We start from the raw sequence: 22415 nt of genomic DNA on the forward strand, positions 1-22415 counted from the left end.
CGCACTTATGGCTTCTAAATCCTTGCCCCAACAACATTTACTCTTTTTTTTTTTTTTTTCTGAGGAAGATGAGCCCTGAGCTAACATCTATGCCAATCTTCCTCCACTTTATGTAGGGGATGCCGCCTCAGCATGGCTGAGGAGGGGTGGTATACGTCCGCACTTGGGATCCAAACCTGCCAACCAGCCGCCAAAGCGGAGCGCGTTGGGCCAGCCCGGCTTGCTTTGAAATCCAAATCCAGCCCCCTCCTTGTAGTTTTGCCCAAAGATGTGTATTGATCAAAGGTTTAGGCTCTGGAATCAGAAAACTAGGTTGCAAAATCACATGTCCACATCTACTAGCTATGTAACCTTGAACTTCTGAACTTCTCAGAGCCTCGCTTTCCTCAGTTGTACAATTTGGGTCATTGTGAGGATCAAAAACAGTACATGGAGGGTAATGGGGGGAACCTGCTTAAGGGATAAGGGGTTTCACTTATCCCCTTAGAGTGATAGAAATGTTTTGGAACTAGATAGAGGTGGTGGTTACACAACATTGTTTTGAATCTACTAACTGCCACTGAATTGTTCATTTAAAATGGTTTGTATTATGTGAATTTCACTTCAAATTATTATTATTGTATATATATATATATATATATATATGTATTTTTAAGATTGGCCCTGAGCTAACATCTGTTGCCGATCGTTTTTTTTTTTCTTCTTCTTCTTCTCCCCAAAGACCTCCCCCCCCCACCCCCGCCATACAGAGTTGTATATTCTAGTTATAGATCCTTCTAGTTCTATGTGGGACACAGCCACAGAATGGCTTGATGAGCCATGCTAGGTCCATGCCCAGGATCTGAGCCAGCGAAACCCTGGGCCGCCAAAGCAGAGCGTGCAAACTTAACCACTCAAATTAGTTGATTTGGGCCACCCAAATTATTTATTTTTTTTAAAGTATGCAGACTTGGCATCCAGACTGCCTCCCTTGAATCCCAGCTCTAGCACTTAGAAGCTGTATAACTTTGGTCGCATTAAAACCAAACAAAATAAACAAGAAATAGTACCTGGAACTTGGTACACTAGATAAATGTTAGAAGAAGAAACTGCATTTCTTTAGGGAGATACTGGTGCCGTGGATCATGTAAACACAGCCTCCCTTCTGGTCACACACATACTCCACACTGGGGTATGGGTCTCTCTATGTTCCCAGTGCCTCCAGTTCTGATCTTCACTCTATTAGCAGTTTTGCAATTGCCTATTTACTTGTTTTTCATCCAAAATATGGCATTATGGAAGGGAAGGACCATATCTGGGTCCTCTGTATCCTCTTCACCCAGTGCAGGGCTAGCTGATCCATTCACTCAACACATCTTTCTTATTTACTATGTGCCAGGCTCTGGCTTAGGCAATGGGGATACATTGGTGTAGAAAACAGATATGATCCCTACCCTTATGAAGCCAACAGTCCAGTGGCAAAGACAGCCAAAGAGCGAGGACTACGAATGAAAAGACACCCTGCAGGGGTAGAGAACAAAGCTGGGATAGGGGAGAGGTAGGGGGAGTCACTTGGGTAGAGAAGGTCAGAGAAAAATTTTCTGAGAAGGTTCCAAGACCTGAAGGTCAAGAAGGATTTAGCCACATGACTTAGCCAAGAATGTTCTGGGCAGAGGGAAAGGTGAAGACCTTGAGGTGGAATATTGCTTGGCATATTCAAGAAATGGAGGAGAGGCCAGTAGAGCTGGGGCTTAGTTGGACAGAGGGCAAGTAGAGAGGTTGGCAGGGGTCTCAGGGGCCAGATGGGTAAAGCCTGAAGACTCTGAGATGGCTATAGATTTTTTTTCAAAGTACAATGTATGAAGTATAGTGAGAAAGAAGCCATTGGCAATTTTTAAACAGACAAACTGACAGATTTATATTTTTCAGAGATTTTCTGACTACTACAAGGAGGATAGACTGTAAGGGGCCAGCATAAATGCATAGAGACCACTGAGGAGGCTACTGCAGTCACCCAGGTGTGAGGTGATGACTGAAATGTTGCAGTGGAGAGAAGTGGACAGATTCAAGATATATTTTGGAACAGAGCCCCCAGGACTTAGGGACGGACTGGATTTAGGAGGTGGAAAGGAAAAAATTCAGCAGATCTTTCAGCGCTGTCACCACCATGGCCCTAGTTCGTTTCCCAGTCAGGGAACCACACCACCCATCTGTTGGTTGTCATACTATGGCAGCTGCGTGTTGCTGTGATGCTGAAAGCTATGCCATCAGTATTTCAAATGCCAGCAGGGTCACGCATGGTGGACAGGTTTCAGCGGAGCTTCCAGACTGAGAGTGGGAAGAAGGATCTGGCCACCCACTTCCAAAAAAATTGGCCATGAAAACCCTATGAATAGCAGCGGAGCATTGTCTGATATAGCAGCAGAAGGTGAGAGGATGGCACAAAAAGACCAGGCAGGGTTCAGGTTTCAGACAAAACCAAGAGTTTTATTTTTGATATCTTAAGTTCTAAATGCCTATGGGACATCCAGGGGGAGACAGTACTTAGGCAGCAGTTCTAGTCTGTATATTTCCTGGAGGACAGGTCTGGGATGAAGATAGAGTTTTGGGGAAATTGTCAGTATATATGTGGTATTTAATGCCCTGAGGCTGGATGATATTACCTTGGAAGCCTAGAGGTAGAAGAGAGCAGTCCCCTTCCTGAGTCAAGAGAAAGTTCATCCAACAGTTAGAGGCGTGCTCAGGAGGAGATGCCTGCCATGAGCAAAGGAGCCATGAGCAAGAGAGGTCAGAGAGGAGAGAGTGGTTTCACAGAAGCCAAGGGAAGAGCAGGAGACATTAGTCAAGAGTGTCATCAGCTACAGGGAGACTAAAGTGAGGACGGTGGCCGATGTCTCCTGAACCGACCTGAACACACAGCTGTGTTTGCCGATGGTCTACCCTGTCAAAACCTGTCCCTTCTTTTCTGACTAAGTCTTCCTCCAGGTGTCTTTGGCAGCAGCAGTTGGGTGTGTCCCTGAGGGAACAGTGGGAAGAGAATATTCCTAGCAATATTGTTCATAGTAGCAAAAGAATATGGGGAAAAAGGGAAATAATTATTGACAGAACAATAAATGGATAAATCGTGCTGTGCTAGAGAGGGGACACTTAGCTTCAACAGGGTCAGCTCTCCCAGGGTCATTGCTTGCCTGCTAGTCACAATCTCCAGAAAATCTTCATGTTAAGGAGGATGGTGTGGGTCCAGGGTGGAGGAGGGGGAGTCGATAAAAATTAAAACTGGCTTCTATTATGGGTATGAATGCTTGGTCCGCAAACTCAGAAATAAAACTTTTTAAAAAACTGAATTTAGTTTCTTTTTTAAAAAGTTATTTCTCCAGCTTTACTGAGATAGAATTGACATATAATTAAATTTAATTGCTATGTTATCTCTTCAATTAACATACACTGAACATCCAGTAAGTATCAGACACAGTGCTAGGATCTTGGAAGGACAGCAACCAAGTCCCTGCTCTCGCAGGGCTTCATTCTAAGGGTGGGGGAGACAGGTGATATATGTGTAAACAAAATGTGTAGTATAATTTCAGGGGATGCTAAGTGCTCAGATAAAAAAGTAAAGCAGGAGAAAGGGACAGAGAATGATGGGAGAGGCTCTATTTCAGACAGAATGGTCGGGAAGACTTCCCTGAGAAGGTGGCACAAGAGCAGGCACCTAAATGAAGTGAAGGTATCAACTATGTAAAGATCTAGGGAGAAGTATTCCAGATGGAGGGAACAGTAAGTGTAAAGGGCCTGAGGCTAGGAGGGCTGGGCATGTATGAGTAACAATAAGAACACTGTGACCAGCCTGGAGGAGTGAAGGGAGAGTGCTAGGAGCTGGGTTTGGGAGGCAGCTGGCTACCAAATCCTCTCGGGCTCAATGGGCCATGGCAGGGAGTTTAGATTTTGTTCTGAGGGTTATGGGAAGTCATTGGAGAGGTTTTGCTGCTGTTGTTGTTTCTAAAGATTTTATTTTTCCTTTTTCTCCCCAAAGCCCGCCAGTACATAGTTGTATATATTTTTAGTTGTGGGTCCTTCTAGTTGTGGTATGTGGGATGCCGCCTCAGCGTGGCTTGATGAGCAGTGCCATGGCGGTGCCCAGGATCTGAACCGGCAAAACTCTGGGCCGCCAAAGTGGAGCGATCGAACTTAACCACTCGGCCACCGGCCGGGCCCCATTGGAGAGGTTTGAGCTGGAGAGTATTGGGATCTGATTCACATTAAAGGATCACTCTGGCTATGTTTGTACATAAAGCAATGAGATGAGAATGGAAGCTGGGAGACCAGTTAGATGGCTAGAGCACTAGGGCAAAAAGCTAGAGATGCTGAAAGGTGGTCAGGTTTGGGATGTTTCTTTTTTTCATTTCTTTCATTGTAAAATGTATATAATTCTCCACTATAACCAGTTTTAAGTATACAATTCAGTGGCATTAAATACACTCACAATGTTATGCAACCATCACCACCGTCTATGTCTGTCCATCTATATCTGTATCCAGCACATTTTCACCATCCCAAACAGAAACTGCACCCATTCAGCAATACCTCCCCAATTTCCCCTCCCTCCAGCCTCTGGTAACCTTGATTCTACTCTCTGTCTCTGTAAATTGGCCTATTTTAGACACCTCATGTAAATGAAATCATACAATATTTGTCCCTTTGTGTCTGGCTTATTTCACTTAGCATAATATTTTCAAGCTTCATCCAGTTTTAGCATGTCTCAGAACTTCATTCCTTTCTATGGCTGAATAACATTCCATTGTATGTACCACATTTTGTTTATCCATTCATCTGTTAACGGACATTTGGGTTTTTTCCATGTTTTGGCTATTGTGAATAATGCTGCTATGAACATCAGTGTTCAAGTATCTGTTTGAGTCCTTGCTTTCGGTTCTTTTGGGTATATACCTAGGAGTGGAATTGCTGGATCATATGATAATTCTGTGTTTAACTTTGAGGAACCTCCAAATTGTTTTCCACAGTGGCTGCACCATTTTACATTCCCACTAGCAATGATGAAGTGTTCCAATTTCTCCACATCCTTGCCAACACTTATTTCCTGTTATTTTTCTTTCTAATAGTCATCCTAGTGGATGTGAAGTGGTATCTCATTGTGGTTTTGATTTGCATTTCCCTAGTGATTAATAAAGGACATCTTTTCACATGCTTGTTGGTCATCTGTACATCTTCTTTGGAGAAATGTCTATGCAAATCCTTTACCCATTTTTAAATAAGATTGTTTGGTTTTTGTTGTTGAGTTGTAGAAGTGTTTTCTAATATTCTGGATATTAATCCTTTTTCAGATGTATGATTTGCAAACATTTTCTCCCATTCTGTGGGTTGTCTTTTCACTCTCTTGATAATGTCTTTTGGTGCACAAAAGTTTTTAATTTTGGTAAGGTCCAACTTACCTATTTTTTCCTTTTGTTGCCTGTGCTTTTGGTATCATACTTAAGAAACTATTGCCAAATCCGAGATCACGAAGACAGGATAAGTTTGAGACTAGAAATTAAATGGCCAGTGGAGAGATTGGACACTGGTGTGAGCAATAGAGGAGAAGGAAGGATGTGTGTCCCATGTTTTTGGCTTGAGCAACTGGATGAACAGTGATGACATTTACTGAACTGGGAAGAGTAACAGAGGTGCAGGTTTGGAAGGGAAAAGCAAGGCTTCCATTTTGGCCATGATAATTTTGAGATGATTGTGGGATAACTAGGCAGTTAGAGATACAAACCTGGGGGGTAGAGTAGCAGGGAGGGCTGGCAGTATAATTTGGAAGTCATGAACATGTAGATGGTTTTAAAAGCCATGAGAGCACCTGGGGAGAGAGCGAAGAGTTCCAAAGACAGGCCTGGAGCTCCAAACATTAGGAGGTTGGGAACCAAGGATGGGGTGGAAGAAGAAAGGAGTAGTAATCCAGCAAATGAGACTGAGACGGTATAGTCAGTGAGGTAGGAAGAAAGCCAGGAGAGTTTTGACTCTCAGAAGCCAAGCAAAGAAAATGCTTCAAGAAGTGATCAGCGGGGCCAGCCTGTGGCCAAGTGGTTGTGTTCGTACACTCTGCTTCGGCGGCCCAGGGTTTCACTGGTTCAGATCCTGGGTGTGGACATGGCACCGCTCATCAAGCCATGCTGAGGCGGTGTCCCACATAGCACAACCAGAGGCACTCACAACTACAATATACAACTACGTACTGGAGGGGCTTTGGGGAGAAGAAGGAGAAAAAAAGATTGGCAACAGGTGCCAATCTTTAAAAAAAAAGTGATCAGCTGTGTTAAAGGCTGCTAAGAGGTTTGGCAGGATGAATTTGTTTGGTGACCCTGACATGAGTGATTTCAGTGGGTTGGCAGGAGGAAAAGCTGGATTGGGGTGGGTTAAAGACAGAATACGGGGTGGGGAAAAGGATAAAGAGAGGGAATGGAGGTGAGGCAGTGAGTCAGTGAGTGTAGAGAAGCATTTAGAGGAGTTGGAAAACAAAAATAGTATAATAGTTGAAGGGAGATGGGAGGGGGTCATGGGAGGGGGTCAAAAGAAGTTTGCCTTTTTTTTTTCTCAAATGGGGACTGTTACAGTAAAGGGGGAAATTGATGATGCAGGAGGAAGAAGAGAAATTTGCAGGAACAAAGTCTTCGAGTACATGAGTGGTAACAGGATCCAGTGTACAAGTTGAAAGTTGGCCATGGACAGTAGCGGCAAGAATAATTTAGGGTTTCCCCCACACACTCCCCACGGGCTGCATCTAAGTTCTGGGAGGTTTTTGGACCACAAACACAGGTGGAATGGAGCAGACAACCACAAACACAGGTGCAATGGAGGATCTAGCCTTTGGGGGGGAGTGTTGAGTGTCCAGCCTTTGTCATCTCCATACTGACATCCTCCTTCCTTAAGTCATCTGTCCCTGTGGCTTGCTCCTCTGTCCTCCTCATCTAGACCACAAAGCCTCTTCTGTCTCTATTGTCTGCCAGCAGTATGTGCCACACATGCTCTGCTCAAGGCCATTGGAGGAAATGTTCCATGACTCCCTGTGCCACCCTCAAGCACGAGAAGTCACACTTTTCAACCATTCCTTCTCTACTGCTCCTGGACCAGGTTGGGTGTGGCGACCTCTATGAGGTTTGCTCCCTGGGGTAAGGCTAGGCTGCTGTAACAAAGAGAATGAACAGTCATTCAGTGGCCTGAACAAGATAGCAATTTATTTTTCTCTTATGTAATTGCAGAGGGCTGAATATTTGTGTCCTCCCAAAATTCATATGTTGAAACCTAATCCCAAATGTGATAATATTTGAAAGTGGAACCTTTGAGGGGTGATTACGTCACGAGGGCTGAGCCCTCATGGATAGGATTAGTGCCCTTATGAAAGAAACCCTAGAGAGCTCCCTTGCCCTCTCCACCAAGTTGAGGACACAGGGAGAAGACAAGAACCAGCAAGTGGGTCCTCATCAGACATCAAATCTGCCGGCACGTTGATCTTGGACTTCCCAGCCTGCAGACCTGTGAGACAAATGTCTGCTGTTTATAAGCCACCCAGTCTATGGTCTTCTGTTATAGCAGCCTGAACTGACTAAGACAATAGTGGCCTGAGGACCAACGTTCTAGGTCAGCTGGTGGCTGTACTTCATGTCATCCAGGCACTCAAGTTCCTTCCAATGAGTTGCTCCACTGTCCGCATGGTTGAGGCTAGGTTGTGTGGGATTCACCTGGAAGAAAAAGTGAAGTCCTTGTGCTTCTTCTCTTTGTCTGCTCATCCTACATGATCTCATCTAGTTCTTGTTTTTCTCCCATGATGACTTTGAAATTTGTCTCCAGTCTCGCCTCGCCCCTGAACTTGACGTCTCAATTTGGATGTCTAATAAGCATCTCAAACTTGGTATGTCCAAACCTGCCCAGCTTCTTCTGCAGTCCTCCCCCTTTCAGTTAATGGCCAGTTGTTCAGCCCAAAAATCTTGGGGTCATCCTTGACTCCTCTCTTTCTCTCATATCTCACATCTGGTCTGTCAGTAAATGCTGTTGGTTCGATTACCAAAATACCAAGTGAGGGCACTAGTTGAACTCCTTTTATCCAAACTCAGAAACCAAAAAGATACAAATGAAGTTTTTGAAATATCCTTTAGTATCTGAGCCCTGACTACCACTACCATCGTTAGACCTAGGCTTTGCATTGTAAAGGACCCTGCGTATCACAAACATGCATCAAATAAAGAACACAGCGCCTCTGTCACTCAGGATCTGGAGCTCAGCGCTGGCTCAGCACAACCCATAATCATGAACATTCGCTCTACGGCTAGCACCTTTCAGGTCCCAGAGAATACTTCGACGCTCTCTTGCCCTATATCCTCAAAACAAAAGTTGACTACGTTGATTGCTGTAAAGGTTTTCAGGTTGTGTCATTGCCAACATCAGAGGCAGACACTGCTTCAGAGTCTGAGGAAGACTGAGCCACGGAAGAACTTAGGTAAGGAAAGGACAAACCAATTGACTTGCCAAATCCTTCCACTCTGATAGCGTGAATGTAATAAATTCTTACATAACAAAGCATCATTTGTCAGTAGTGCCCAGTGTCCATTTTCTGGCCTCTCTCCCAGTTTCAATTCCAAACTAGAGGTACTCATAAATCACCTTGGCATTCACTACAGTGGCACATGGCAACAAAGGGATGGTTTCCAACAAGTCTTATTACTCATCAGAGTGTGTGTAGATCTAGATGTAATGTGTGTGAAGCATAGTACCAATTCTTTCTCTTGGCATTTAGATGGATATTGACACTAAAATGGCATAAAATTTAATTTTTAAAAATTAATGAGTTGAGGGGGCCGGCCCTGTGGGCGAGTGGTTAAGTTCGCAGGCTCTGCTTCGGCAGCCCAGGGTTTCACTGGTTCGGATCCTGGGCACAGACATGGCATTGCTCATCAAGCCATGCTAAGGCAGCATCCCACATGCCACAACTAGAAGGACCCACAACTAAAAATATATACAACTATGTGCCGGGGGGCTTTGGGGAGAAAAAGAAAAAGCAAAATCTTTTAAAAAAAATTCATGAGTTGATAAAATTTTCAAAAACAAAATATATCAGCTTTAGGGGCCAGCCCGTGGCCGAGTGGTTAAGTTTGCACACTCCACTGCAGCAGCCCAGGGTTTCCCAATTCGGATCCTGGTAGTGGACACGGCGCTGCTCATCAGGCCATGCTGAGGCAGTGTCCCACATGCCACAACTAGAAGGACCTGCAACTAAGAATATACAACTATGTACCAGGGGGCTTTGGGGAGAAAAAGGAAAAAATAAAATCTTTAAAAATATATATATCAGCTTTAAATTTTAATTTAAAAAGTTATATTAATATGTAGAGCTTGCTTTTTTATTTTTAGATAATTTATATATTTTGGAGTAATTTCTTTGAATTTTAAAATATATGATAAAATTGTAATTTTTATTTTCACATTTATTTTTATTTAATTTTTTGATGAAAATAAATTCAAGTTTTGTATGTTTTGAAAACAATTACTTTTTTTTTAAAGATTGGCACCTGAGCTAACAACTGTTGCCAATCTTCTTTTTTCTTTTTTTTTCTTTCTGCTTTTTCTCCCCAAATCCCCCGAGTACATAGTTGTATATTTTAGTTGTGGGTCCTTCCAGTTGTGGCATGTGGGACACCGCCTCAACGTGGCCTGATGAGCAGTGCCATGTCTGCACCCAGGATCCGAACCAGTGAAACCCTGGGCCGCAGCAGCGGAGCGTGGGAACTGAACTGCTCGGCCATCGGGCTGGCCCCTGAAAACAATTACATTTTAATTTTAATTCTTTAGATCAGAGGTTGGCAAACTTTTCTGTAAAGGGACAGATACTAAATATTTTAGGTTTTGCGGGCAATGTGATCTGTCAGAGCTACTCCGCCATTGTAGCATAAAAGCAGCCAGAGACAATATGTAAATGAATGAATGTGGCTGTATTCCAATAAAACTTTATTTACAAAAACAGACAGCAGACCTGATTTGGCCCAGAGGCCATAGTTGGCCAATGCTGTCAAGAGAGCATAAGTCATGTAAAAATTTTAATTATGAAAAACATTAGTGATTCTGCTGAAACAAAGTTAAGAAAAATACATTCAAGGTGTGTCCCTGCCCTCCAGCCAAAGACTGCCAGAACCCCACTTGTAATTAACAAGCTGGATTTATCACTCATTGTAGAATACACCCCATCAGGAAACAAGGGATGTCTCAGAGGGTGTTAGAAAGAACCTATTATAGGATCCGGGCTAGGGTGGAGTGACTCAGGGTAGGGTCTAAGAAAGTGAGGGGTTGCTCTAGATTGGATGTCAGAAAGCAAGAACAATTCTATGATTGGAATCTCAATATGTAAATCTTATCTATAGGGAGAGGAGACTAACACAAGAGTAAAACTAATTGGTAAAAGGTAGCAGTCACTGTTTTAGCTGAGGCGGGTTTGTTTGATATTTTGTGGGTGGCAAAGTGACCTTGTTGTTGTCTGTGCTTAGACAAAATATAAAGTGGCCTTGTTTTGTCTCATTTTCTCATGATCATAGAGTAAACTTGTCTGAGATTGAGATTGGTATTCTTTTTCTTTCTTTCTTTTTTGTTTTTTGCTGAGGAGGATTTGCCCTGAGCTAACATCTGTTGCCAATCTTCCTGTTTGTTTGGGGGTTTTTTTGCTTGAAGAAGATTAGCCCTGAGTTAACAACTGTGCCAGCCTTCCTCTATTTTGTATGTGGATCATCACCACAGCATGACTGATAAATGGTGTAGGTCCACGCCTGAGATCCAAACCCACAAACCCGGGCTGATGAAGCAGAGTGTCCAAACTTAGCCACTATGCCATGGGGCCAGGCCCCAAGAGATTGGTATTCTGTGAAGTCATTTTATGTTCAATAATGTAGCCCAGCTGTGAGTGCCAGGCCAGCCTTTTTTTCCTTTCTTTCTTATATTGAATACATATATAATAATTTATTAGTTATGTACATATTTTCTTTATTCTTCATTCAAATATTTCCAGTCCATCAACAGAACACCCAGATATGTACTACGATAATCAAATTCAGTCATTTTGATAGACTTTCAGTCATATGAATACACGTCTACATGTTTTTCATTTTGTCATTATGAAGGTATATTTGTTAAGGTATGAAGATAGAATATATTTTAAATAACAGGTTTTTGGCTTGACTGAGAATGTTTAAATACATAGAGAGTTTTTAAATACTTATTTATACCTTTGTCCCAGGCCCTGCAGATGTGAGTAGTGGGCCTGTTTGCCTCCCCATCGCCAAACCCAGTGTGACATGACTACCCGTGCGTCAGAACCCACCATCCAAGCTCAGAAACTGACAGGTTCAGATGGTGAGGAACAGTCAAGACACTTCCAGAATTCTCACACCCCTCTTGCCAATACTCTAGCCCAAGACTTTTTGTGTTTTTTTTTCAAAGATTGGCACCTGAGCTAACATCTGTTGCCAATCTTTTCCTTCTTCTTCTTCCCAAAGCCCTCCAGTACATAGTTGTATCTTCTAGTTGTGAGCGCCTCTGGTTCTGCTATGTGGGACGCTGCCTCTACATGGCTTGATGAGCGGTGCCATGTCTGGGCCCAGAATCCGAACTGGCGAAACCTTGGGCCACCAATGCAGAGTGAGCGAACTTAACCACTCGGCCACAGGCTGGCTCTGGTCCAAGCCATCTTAATTTCTCACCTGGTGTGGTGGGCTTTCATATTGTGTCAATTGAGCTAAGCAGAAACTATGTTTCCCAGGATTCCCTTTCTTGTGTAGTTTTGGGGAGATTTGGCCACAGAGAGAAATTTGGGCAGGATTTGGAAGGCAGGAAAGAAGCCATAGCTGTGCTTATGCTTAGAAGGCTAGTATGGGGTCAGATGCTGCTGTCGCTCCTGAATGTTTTCACTGGTATGCTGGCTCCCTTGTCAGTGTAAGGCAGCAGCTGGGCCCATAGCTCCTCCAGCCCCTGCTGGGTCTCTACCCTCTGCTTCTCCAACTCCAGGGCTAGGTATGTGTTGACGAAGGGCATCAGCTTCTCCTGCCAGTCATCATCAAAATTGGACACTTAGAAGCAGGGGAGACAAATGGGAGATCTAATTTTCCTCATGGATTCCAGTTCATCTTCACGGGTGCCAGTTTGACCTTGCCCTCCACCATTTCGTGTCCATCTTTCAGAACATCCATCCTTTAGAACTGCCCTGCTGACTTCTAGATTAGTATCAGATGCACAAGCAACAGCTGTACATAAACCATTTGGCCAGGACCCATAACTTCATAAGGTCAAATACCTATAATAAATCCCTTATTCTATATCACATTCATGGTTCTGCTTCTGATGGAACCCTGACTGATACACCTGGATTATTGCAATTGACTCCTACCTGGTCACCTTGCTTCTGTCCCTGTCCTCCTGGGCAGCCAAAGTGATCCTGTTAAAACTTGTCAGACATGTCACTCCTGTGTTCAAATCCCTCCGATAGCTTCCCATCTCATTCTAAGTAGATGCCAAGTCTTTACTCTAACCATGCCAGACTCAGTTTAGATGTCCCCCAGCAGTCAATATCCTTGCCTCATCTCCAAACATTACTGGCTGCCTCAGCATCACCAGGAGGCAAGTGCTGGTCTTGGGCATGATCTCAGTTAAGCCTGCTATCACGGGAACCACAGAAGCTTTGGCACTCACATCTGATCCAACTGGACCTATGAAGGCTCCGGCTTCCCCAGCAACAGCCCAGTGGAACGAGGTAACACAAGTCCAAAGTGGAGACCGTTAAGACCCTGCTGGCGACCCTAAGATTAGACAAGGAAAAATCACTGACAGATAAATTCCTCACTCTTCTTCCTTCCTGTGGACTATTCCAAGACATAGTGGTTCCACGTGACCTCTTTTAAGAGACCCCATGTGACTGAGCCACTGCCTTTGATGTATGTGGGGCTCTGGCCAGCTAAGAAACATAGTAACTTGCATTTCTTTCCTTCCTTCTCTGTTTCACTCCTCTTTTCCACTCACTTTTACTACTTTGGGACTGCAACCCCCAAGAAAGCATTAGCATACGACCTTTGATTCAGGCTCCATTTTCTAGGGAACACAGGCTGACATTTACTACCGGAAGAGGTCCTAGAAAACAGACCTTCAGGGTAGGATTTTGTGGCTGGATTTCTCACCTATGGGAAGGCAATAGGGATCTCACTGCCAGTAGTAAGTAGAGTGATGATAACCTTGGCCTTAGATTGGCATCACAATGATTAAAGCTTTCACTTGTGGTGAAGGGAAGACTGGGAAAATCACATCCACAGTCAGGCAGGTTATAAGCTGCAGAGTTGCAAAGGACTCTGAACGCACAGCTTCAGCAGATCTCCTATGTCAGAGCCAAGGCTCTGATAAGAAAAGAGTAGGACCCTGACAGTAGGGTAGACAAACCTAAGAATCTTTATCTCATAAATTCTGCTGAGTTCTCCTGGGCAGCAGAAGCTGCCCCTGCTCTCTTGCCAAGGAAGAACAGTTTCCCCTGTCCTTGAGACTATGCAACAATTTTACATGAAGCAGATGCCTCCTAAGATGACATGTGTTCTCCTCAAGACCTGCTCCCATCACACTGTCAAATGACTGGGGACAGTTCCTAGCAAAGCCTGAGTGGGGAAATTTAAGTCCTGACTTGGAAAAAATAAGCTACACAACAAAGGAAAGACCTGGCTAATGAATGTGGGAGCAACCTTGGGGGTTTGAGACACGGCAGTGAGGGGGTAGGCAGAATATAAGACTGGCTGATGGGAATACATCGTCATGGACCACTGTCTAGTAACTCAGGCGTCAATATTCTTGCAAGGATGCCTGGAGCTGGGCCCTGGTAGATAGTTTCCAAAGATGGTCACCATCTGTTCCCTCCCTCCCTCTATGTACATGCCACTCCTCACATCAAGAGATGGAGTTTATTTCCCCCCTCTCCCTGAATCTGGACTGGCCTTTTGACTTGCCTCAACCAACAGAATATAGTAGAAGTGACACTGTTCCAGTTCCAGACCTAGCTTTTAAGAAGACTGGCAACTTCCATTTACTCCATCTTGGACGTCAGCCATCATGTAAGAAATCCAACCACTCTGAGGCCCTCACACAGCGAGGGAGGATATTCAGAATATTCAAAGATTGTTAAAGATATGGAGTCTGAGCTGACACAGAAACTAGGAGACAGAAAACACCATCACAGTTCTCTGGTTAGAGTAGGGACTGAAGGAGGGCAGGTGACAGACAGAGTTGAGCCTAAGTCCAATGAGTCCTCTAGAAGCTGGCAGAATCCTCTCCTTGATTCTATGACCTGTGGAGTAAAGGCTATCAGGATAGGGAGAACCAAGCAGAAGCTCCTGAAACTGCCTGTATTAGTCAGAGTTCTCCAGAGACACAGAACCAATAGGATGTAGAAAGTGGGTGACTGATTTTAAATAATGAGCTCATGCAGTTGTGGAGTCTGGCAAGACCAGAGTCTGCAGGGTAGGCTGGCAGTCTAGAGCCCTGAGGAAGAACTGATGTTACAGCTCCAGTCAAAAGGCAGACTATAGGCACAATTCCCTCTTCCAAGGGGGAGTCATTCTTTTTTCTCTTCAGGCTTTTAACTGATTGGATGAGGCCCACCCACATGATGGAGGGTAATCTGCTTGACTGAATGTCTACTGATTTAAATGTAAATCTCACATCAAAACAACCTTCACAGGGACATCCAGACTAGTGTTTGACCAAATATCTGTGTACCATGGCCCAGCCAAGTCAACACATAAAATTAACCATCACACTGCCCTACAGTTGATTTCTGTAGTATTATTTCTGATCTGATAATTTGGCTGAGGCTGTGTTCCCCATTATATCCCCATTCAATTCACCTGTCTGGCCTCCAGGAAACAGATGAATCATGGTACACTGATGGATAGACTACTATAATCTTAGCCTCGTGAAAATCCCAGAGCTGCTCTACTGGATATGGCATCTTTACTGGGCGTAACAGCACAACCTGGAGCACTTGTGTATGGTTGTTGATTTAGCAAATGCTTTCTTTTCAATACTCATGAGAAGGGATGAGTATTGAAAAGGCAGTTTGCTTTTACATCCCAATGTCACAGTGATAGCACATTCACTCTCGCCCCTCAGGGCTTTGTGACCTTTCCAGCTCTCTGTTATAGTGTAGTTTCAGGGACCTTGATCACCTTGACATTCCATAGACTCGTCCTGGTCTTCTCTACTGATGACATCATGGACATGAACAGGAAGTGGTAAGCACCACGTTTGCCAGAGAGTGGAAGCTAACTTACATGAAGATGTGTGGTCCTGCCACATTGGGAAGATTTTTGGTTCAGTGGTTTGGGACGTGCCAGGACAAGTTATCTTACCTCACACATCTCTCAGAAAGAGACAGTGTTTGGGGGGCCTCTGGATTTCAGAGGCGGAATATACACACTTAGAACTACTTCTCCAACCTTTTATTGGGTGACCTGAAAGGCTGCCAATTGTGAGCGGTGCCCGGAGCAAGAGAGGGTTGTACAGCAAGGTTCAGACCATAGAACAGGCTGGTGCTACCGCTTCGGCTTCTATGACCCCAGATACAATGTTGCTGGAGGAATCCATTCTGGATAAAGATTCTGTAGGGAGTCTCTGAAAGCTCAAATAGGACAGTTGCAGTGAGGACCTCTAGGATTCTGGAGTAAGGCCAAACTCACCATGGTCCATTTGAACGACAAGATCCTGATATACCACAGGGCCCCAGTAGTGACTGAGCATCTGACTGCTGGATGCCGGGTGGCTTTATGTCTTAAGTTAGATGTTATCAGACAGGGACAGCAGCAGTTCAATATGATGGAAGTGGTACAATCAGAGCTGGCTGGGCTCAGAGTCCAGAAGGCATGAGTGAATCAAATGAACAGGCAGCTCGGATGCCCTTGGCGCCTAACTCTGTTGATCTGACACCTCTCCCTTAACCCACACCTATGGCCTCATGGAGGGTTCCCCGCAACCAACTAAAAAAGGAGGAAAAGAGTTGAACCCATTTCACAGATAGGTCAGTGTGATACTTTGGCACCAGCTGGAAATGGTCTCCTCTATTACAGCCCCATTTGAGGGTAGCCCTGAAGGACAGCAATAAATCCTCCCAGGGGGCAGAACTCTGAGCAGTATACTTTGTCATGCCCTTTGTATGGAGGAAGAGATGGGCTGAGGTGCAGGCATACGGTAAGTCCTGAGAAGTGGCAAAAGGCTTGGCTAGTTGGTCAAGGGCACAGAAAGAGCAAAATTGGAATTTTGGAGATAAGCAGGTCTGGGTAGACAGCATATGCCTAGAGCTCTCGGAGTGGGCACAAAGCGTGCAGATGTTTGTGTCTCCCATTCATGCTCACCAGAGACCATCCACTGCACAGGAAGCTCTCCAGCCAGATGGTCAGATGTCCCATCCTGCAGATGTCAGCCAAATTCTAAACTGCGCCATCCTATTGCTCTGCAAAAGATCCATTAAAAAGTGGCCATGGGGCCGGCCCAGTGGCACAGTGGTTAAGTGCACACGTTCTGCTTCTCGGCGGGTGGCCCGGGGTTTGCCGGTTCGGATCCCGGGTGCGGACATGGCACCACTTGGCACGCCATGCTGTGGTAGGCGTCCCACATATAAAGTAGAGGAAGATGGGCATGGATGTTAGCTCAGGGCCAGTCTTCTTCAGCAATAAAAGAGGAGGATTGGCAGCAATTAGCTCAGGGCTAATCTTCCTAAAAAAAAAATAGTGGCCATGGTGGCAAAGATGCAGGCTATGAACGGACCCAAGAACTTGGGCTCTCATTAACCAAGGCTGATTTAGCAATTGCCAACAAACAGCCGACCAGCCAGCATCACGCAGCAGTAGAGCAATATTGGTCAGAGAGCAGCCAGGCACCTGGGGGCAGGTCACTTATATCAGCTCCCCTTCCCCATTGGAGAAAGCAACGCGTCATCCTTGCTGGAATTGTTATGGACTTCAAATATGGTTTGTATTTCTTACCCACAGTGTTTCTGCAAGCATCACCATCCAAAGGCTTAAAGAATGCTCACTGTATGACCTAGAGCCAGAGGATCCTTTTTACGGCACAGGATCTGTGACGATGACCTCATGAACACTGGCTTCACCCGTCTTACCATACGTCTATCACCCAGAAGCAGCCAGCCAGAGGGAACAATGGAAAGGAATGCCTTCATTTCCACAGGTTTTAATCTCCTCCTCTGCAAAAGGGAGATTATAAACAGTATATGGTACTTCATAAGACCGTTGCGAGATTGGAAAAAGAGCATGTACACAGAGCACTTTGCACAGGCGCTGGCATGCAGCAGCTGCTCAGTAAATGGTAGGCATTGTTATTAACGGAACTGAATTGTGAAACGCCTCTGTGCCCCCAGAGGAGCCGCCGGTCGGGCTTCACTAAGCCGAGCGGGGCAGTGGATCCCACTCTGATGTGACCTGCTTTGAACACTCTTAGCTGTTCAGAAAGTCCTGGACTTGAATGGCATTTTTCTGCCAGTAGCCTATGCAGAGCTGCTTCTGCTGAGCAGAGCTGGAGGAGGGGAGAAGTGAAACTGCAGTCAGTGCAGGAAATGGAAACTCTGTCAAGGATTGGCCGCCCCGGGAACGGAAGGGAGCAATCCTACTGTGATTATAAAAGCCAGCCTGAGAGCTGTGATTTCACTCCTGCTGCCATCTATCATCAGGCTGGGGGCAGGAAGATTCCTCCTCTTCTCTCCTCTAAGGTAAACCCAGAAGCTATGAGGTATGCATGTCGAGATGCCAACCTCTGCCAGGCCGCCTGCCTGTGAGCCTCATGCCCTGAGAGCAGGGATGCCCATTCCTCAGGGAGGCTCTACCCTGAGTCCCTTTCAGTGTCCTGGGATAGGACTGGTCTGAGGGGATGGGTTGGGGCTTTTTGGGGGGTGGGGTATTATCTCTAACACACGGCTGAAAAAAATGGTACCTACTTCATGGGTTTGTTATGGGTATAAGTGACCTTGTGCCATAAAGTGCTGAGTAAGTGCTCAACACGTGGGAGGTTGCTTGTTTGTTTGTTTGTAATTCAAGGAAAATGCTGACAAAGATCACATTAGAGTGGGTTTGGGGGCACATGTATTTTGCTATTTTGTGATGTAATGGAAAGAGCATAGGTTTTGGATTCCAACAGTCTTGAGTGTGCACAGTCTATGCTGCACAATTTGCTGTGTGACCTTAGACAAGCTTCTTTACCCTCTATCCTCTCTGAAAAATGAAGTTGATATGAGGTCAATGTTTGGTGCCTGTAAAGATCAATGCCTTGTAACAATAAGTTTATCAACAACAATTTTTTAGAAAATTCGTGTGACAGGGACTGTTCTAAATGCTAGGGATATAGTGGTGAACAGTTTCAAAACTCACAGCCACACTCTGAAATAGGCCTTATTAACAACCTCATCTTGGGGATAAGTACACTGAGACCCAGAGAAGGCCCTAGTATCCTGCCCAAGGTCACACAGCCAAAGCCAAGAACGGAAACCACAGTAATGATTCTAGCTGACATCGATAGAGAGCGCACCACGTGCCAGGCACCACACCGGAGCGGGATTGCCTCAGGAATTCTCACAATCACCCGGGAGGCAGGAACATCACCGCTGTTGTTGCCGCGAGGAAACGGGAAGCTCCTTAGAAGGGTCCTGGTCTTAGTTCAGAGCACCTCGCTGCTTTTTATGGACCCATCCTCGAATCGGAGGGGAAAACAACCCAGCTGGTATGGCTCGAAAGGGGCTCTGGGGACCATCTCCTCTCTCTCTCCCCTCGCCAGGACCAGTGACAAAGCTTGCGCGCGGCGCCACCATGCGGCAGAAGGCGGTATCGCTCTTTTTGTGCTACCTGATACTCTTCGCCTGCGGCGCGGTGGAGGCAGGTAAGGGTCCTGGGGCAGGGGAGGACTGTGGGATAAAGAAGCGGAGTTTTAGAATCCCTGCGGAGTTTCAGGATTCCTGGCTTAGAGACGCAGGCGTGCGTCTGAACGAGAGGAGCTGTTACAATGGACAGCGCAGGGTCGCTGTAGCCAGAGTCCCAGATTCGAATCCTTACTCTGTCGATCCCTCCCTTCTACCGAAATGTATTCAATGCCAGTTACGTGCCAGGCACGGCGCCTTAGGAAAAGTCTCTTCTTTTCAGTAAGGCTCTCCGAATGGGAGGATGGTGGCCCCACCTTTGGGGGTGGTCCTGAGCATCAGGCACAGAGTAAGGGACCTTGGTCCTCACTCTGCTTTGTCCGCCCTCCCGACAGGCAAAAGAAGACGCTCGGAGAGCTCAGAGAACAGCGGCTCCGGATGGTGGAGCACGCTGACCTATATGGCTGTCGGAGGAGGTGGGTCTGGAGGGCGGGCAGCTCGGGAAGGTGGGGCGGGCCCCTGCTGCGGGCGCTCCCTCACAGCCTCCTCCTCCTGCAGGGCTCATGGCCGTGGGGCTTCCCGCGCTGGGCTTCACGAGCGCCGGCATCGCCGCCAACTCGATGGCCGCCTCGCTGATGAGCTGGTCGGCCGTAGCGAACGGGGGCGGCGTGCCTGCTGGCGGGCTGGTGGCCACGCTGCAGAGCCTCGGTGAGTGAGGGGCCGGGCCCTCCGGTGGGGACACCAGGGCTAGTTGGCTCTCTTTACTGTTCTGGGCCCTTTTCACAGGCTAGCTCACCTCTATGAGGTGGGTATTCTTATCATCTCCATCATACAGAGGGGAAACTGAGGCACCGAGGCATTAAGCAATTTATTCAAGTTCTCCTGGCTAGTTAGCACCGGAGGCAGGATTCCAGCTCAGTCTGATTCCTCGCTTTTAGCCTCGAAGGCTCGAAGGTGCCTCGCTGATGCTTTGGCCAAGTCACAACAAGCCTCAGTTTTCTCATCTGTTAACAGGGCCAATCATCCTCAATTTAACATTTTAGGAATCTGCTCAGCCTCAGAGAAACAGGGTGGCAAAGAACCTTGGTGGAGCCACCCAATTCAATCTCATACTCTGCTCTTGCATTTCTTGAACACCACGAAGGGGATGAAAAAGGGCTCAGAATGACCATTCTAAAAAGTGTGCATTCACTTCTCTCTCTCTTTCTTCCACCTCTTTCTTTTTCTTTCTCTCCCTCCCTCTCTCTCTCTCTTTTTTTTTTTTTTTTTTTTTTTTGAGGAAGATTAGCCCTGAGCTAACTGCTGCCAATCCTCCTCTTTTATTGCTGAGGAAGACTGGCCCTCAGCTAACATCCGTGCCTATCTTCCTCTACTTTATATGTGGGATGCCTACCACAGCATGGTGTGCCAAGCAGTGCCATGTCCAGACCTGGAATCCGAACCGATGAACCCTAGGCCGTCAAAGCTGAACATGGGCACTTAACTGCTGCGCCACCAGGCCGGCCCTCCCTCTCTCTCTTTCTGAGGCCTCCAAAATCCTACAGAAAAACTGCTCCTGACAAACTGCCCCCTCTGCCTTTCTGAGCCCTCCATCTTTTCTCAATTCTAGATGACAAAAGGCCAAAGAGCCAGACCAAAAGAACAGACCTCTTCTCCAAGGGGGCAGATGGAAAGACACAGACCAGGCCACACCCCAGCAGCGGGAGGTGAAGGTGTGGGCAAGGCTAGGAAGAGTCCTGTGCTAGAAGATGATTGTTCTCTTGCATGTCACAGGGCTGCAACAAGGATGAAATATCATCCTTCTTACTTTCAAACCCTGAGCACCCACAGGGAAGTCTCCACAAAGATAGCTGTCATTACCATTATTAAGAACACAGTGTGTTCATCGCAAACATGAAGAGAATGAGCTGTTATTTTTGTCTTTTTCTTCTCTGATTTGAGAGGGCCAGTCGGGGGGAATAGGATTCAGTTTGTGGACGTCCCATTCCCCTCTCAGGGCCTCTGTTTCTCCATCTGGAAATGAAGAGGTTGGACTTGGTTTCCAATGGTTTTCAGACATTTGGGTTCCCAGGCCTGGTGCCTGGGCCCCAGGTGACCCAGCTGTATTTGCTTTACAGGGGCTAGCGGTGGCACTGGCCTCATGGCCAAGATTGGTGCCTTTCTGGGCTACACTGTCCACAAGCAGCTCAGCAACCAGGACGAGGATGAGGAGTAGCCAGCAGCTCCCAGGAATCCTCTCCTTCCTCCTTGCCCTCCTTCTTCCGGTTGAAGTCTAGAGCTTTCTGTTATACTTGTCAATAGCCCATGTCAAAAAACAGAATAAACTTCTCTCAGAAGACACCTTGTCCTCGGTGAGTTGCCCCGGCTGTGAGAAGCCCCATAAGATCTGGCTCTGGTCTGACTCATGCACACACACACACACCCATTTCCCCCTAAAGCCAACCACAGCTCCTGGAACTCAACCAGTTGATTTAGTCTCTGGTCTAAGCTCAGGCTATTCTCTCTGCCTAGAATGTCCTTCTGAAGCTCATAACTGGGCTCAGACGTGCCCTCCTCTGGGATGCCTTCCCAGCAGAGCCTCCTGCTACCCCTGTCACAGCATGAACGTCCAGGCTCGATTCCACAGGGGACTGGGGAGTCAGAGCTCACTTCGTCCTCGGTGAGAGAAGTTTCAGCTGCTTCTCTGGGTCGGCAGAGATGGGGGAGCCAGATCTCCATTCTCCGAGAAGCACTAGAGTGGGCTCCCTCAGACGGAGAACATAAGGCCAGCCCTTTGCCTTGGGAAAGAGTGTAGCACAGTTTTAGAGGGCTCAGCAGGGCCACCCGTCCCCCAGAGAACTCTAGTGATAGAGCAGACGGTTTGCATATGGAGCCCGTACGCCCTCTGAGTAGGAAGGGAAGGCCAACCCCAGCCCTCGGGGAGATTGGAAGTTTGGGAGGCTTGTCCAGGTGACCTAAGGTGCCCAGACCGAGGCAGGGGAAGGTCAAAGAGGTCCTGGAAATCAAACGTCAGTGAAGGTAGGACTGGGTCCAGCACTAGTGGAAACAGAAAGAGAATGCTCAGGTTCTGGTCGTGAGTGGACACACGAGCCTCAATGCTAGACCAGCCTCCCAGGGCGAGCTGCACCCCTGGGAAGTGGCCATGTGTGAACCTCAAAAGCTGATCACAAAAGGGCAAAGCCAGCTGTCCTCAGGCCTCCCCCACCCAGCCCCACTTATAATCCAGAAATTCTTCTTCGATTACAAATGTGGGTGGGTGGGTAAGAGGTCCCATCCCGCCTGCTCCTGCCCGCAGGTCCAATGCCACGTCTCCAGGTGTTGGCCTCTGCTGGCTTGCCCTGGGCCCCTAGAGAAGCACTGTCTGTGGAAGAGGTGCACAGGTGTGGAGGCACCATCTGCACCTCAAAAACTGTCTCTGTGGCTTGTGTACAAGAGCAGAAGTTGGACTGAGTCCCCTGACCTGATATTCACCACAGGGCCTCAGCAGAGTCCCATGATGGCTAGGGCCATCCATGGAGGG

General features: G+C 46.6%; 1 protein-coding gene across 1 annotated transcript; it reads left to right on the forward strand.

The window, feature by feature from the left end:
• The first annotated feature begins 16896 nt into the window (after window positions 1-16896).
• On the forward strand, window positions 16897-21233 carry IFI6 (interferon alpha inducible protein 6). Its single transcript, XM_023635180.2, has 5 exons — window positions 16897-17758; window positions 18817-18918; window positions 19291-19371; window positions 19454-19603; window positions 21013-21233. Exons 2-5 carry the CDS (start codon window positions 18849-18851, stop codon window positions 21108-21110), a joined length of 399 nt encoding a protein of 132 aa, XP_023490948.1. The 5' UTR covers window positions 16897-17758; window positions 18817-18848; the 3' UTR covers window positions 21111-21233.
• The last annotated feature ends 1182 nt before the right edge of the window (window positions 21234-22415 follow it).

This window comes from Equus caballus, chromosome 2 (genome assembly GCF_041296265.1).
Source record: "Equus caballus isolate H_3958 breed thoroughbred chromosome 2, TB-T2T, whole genome shotgun sequence".
Taxonomy (NCBI): Eukaryota; Metazoa; Chordata; class Mammalia; order Perissodactyla; family Equidae; genus Equus; species Equus caballus.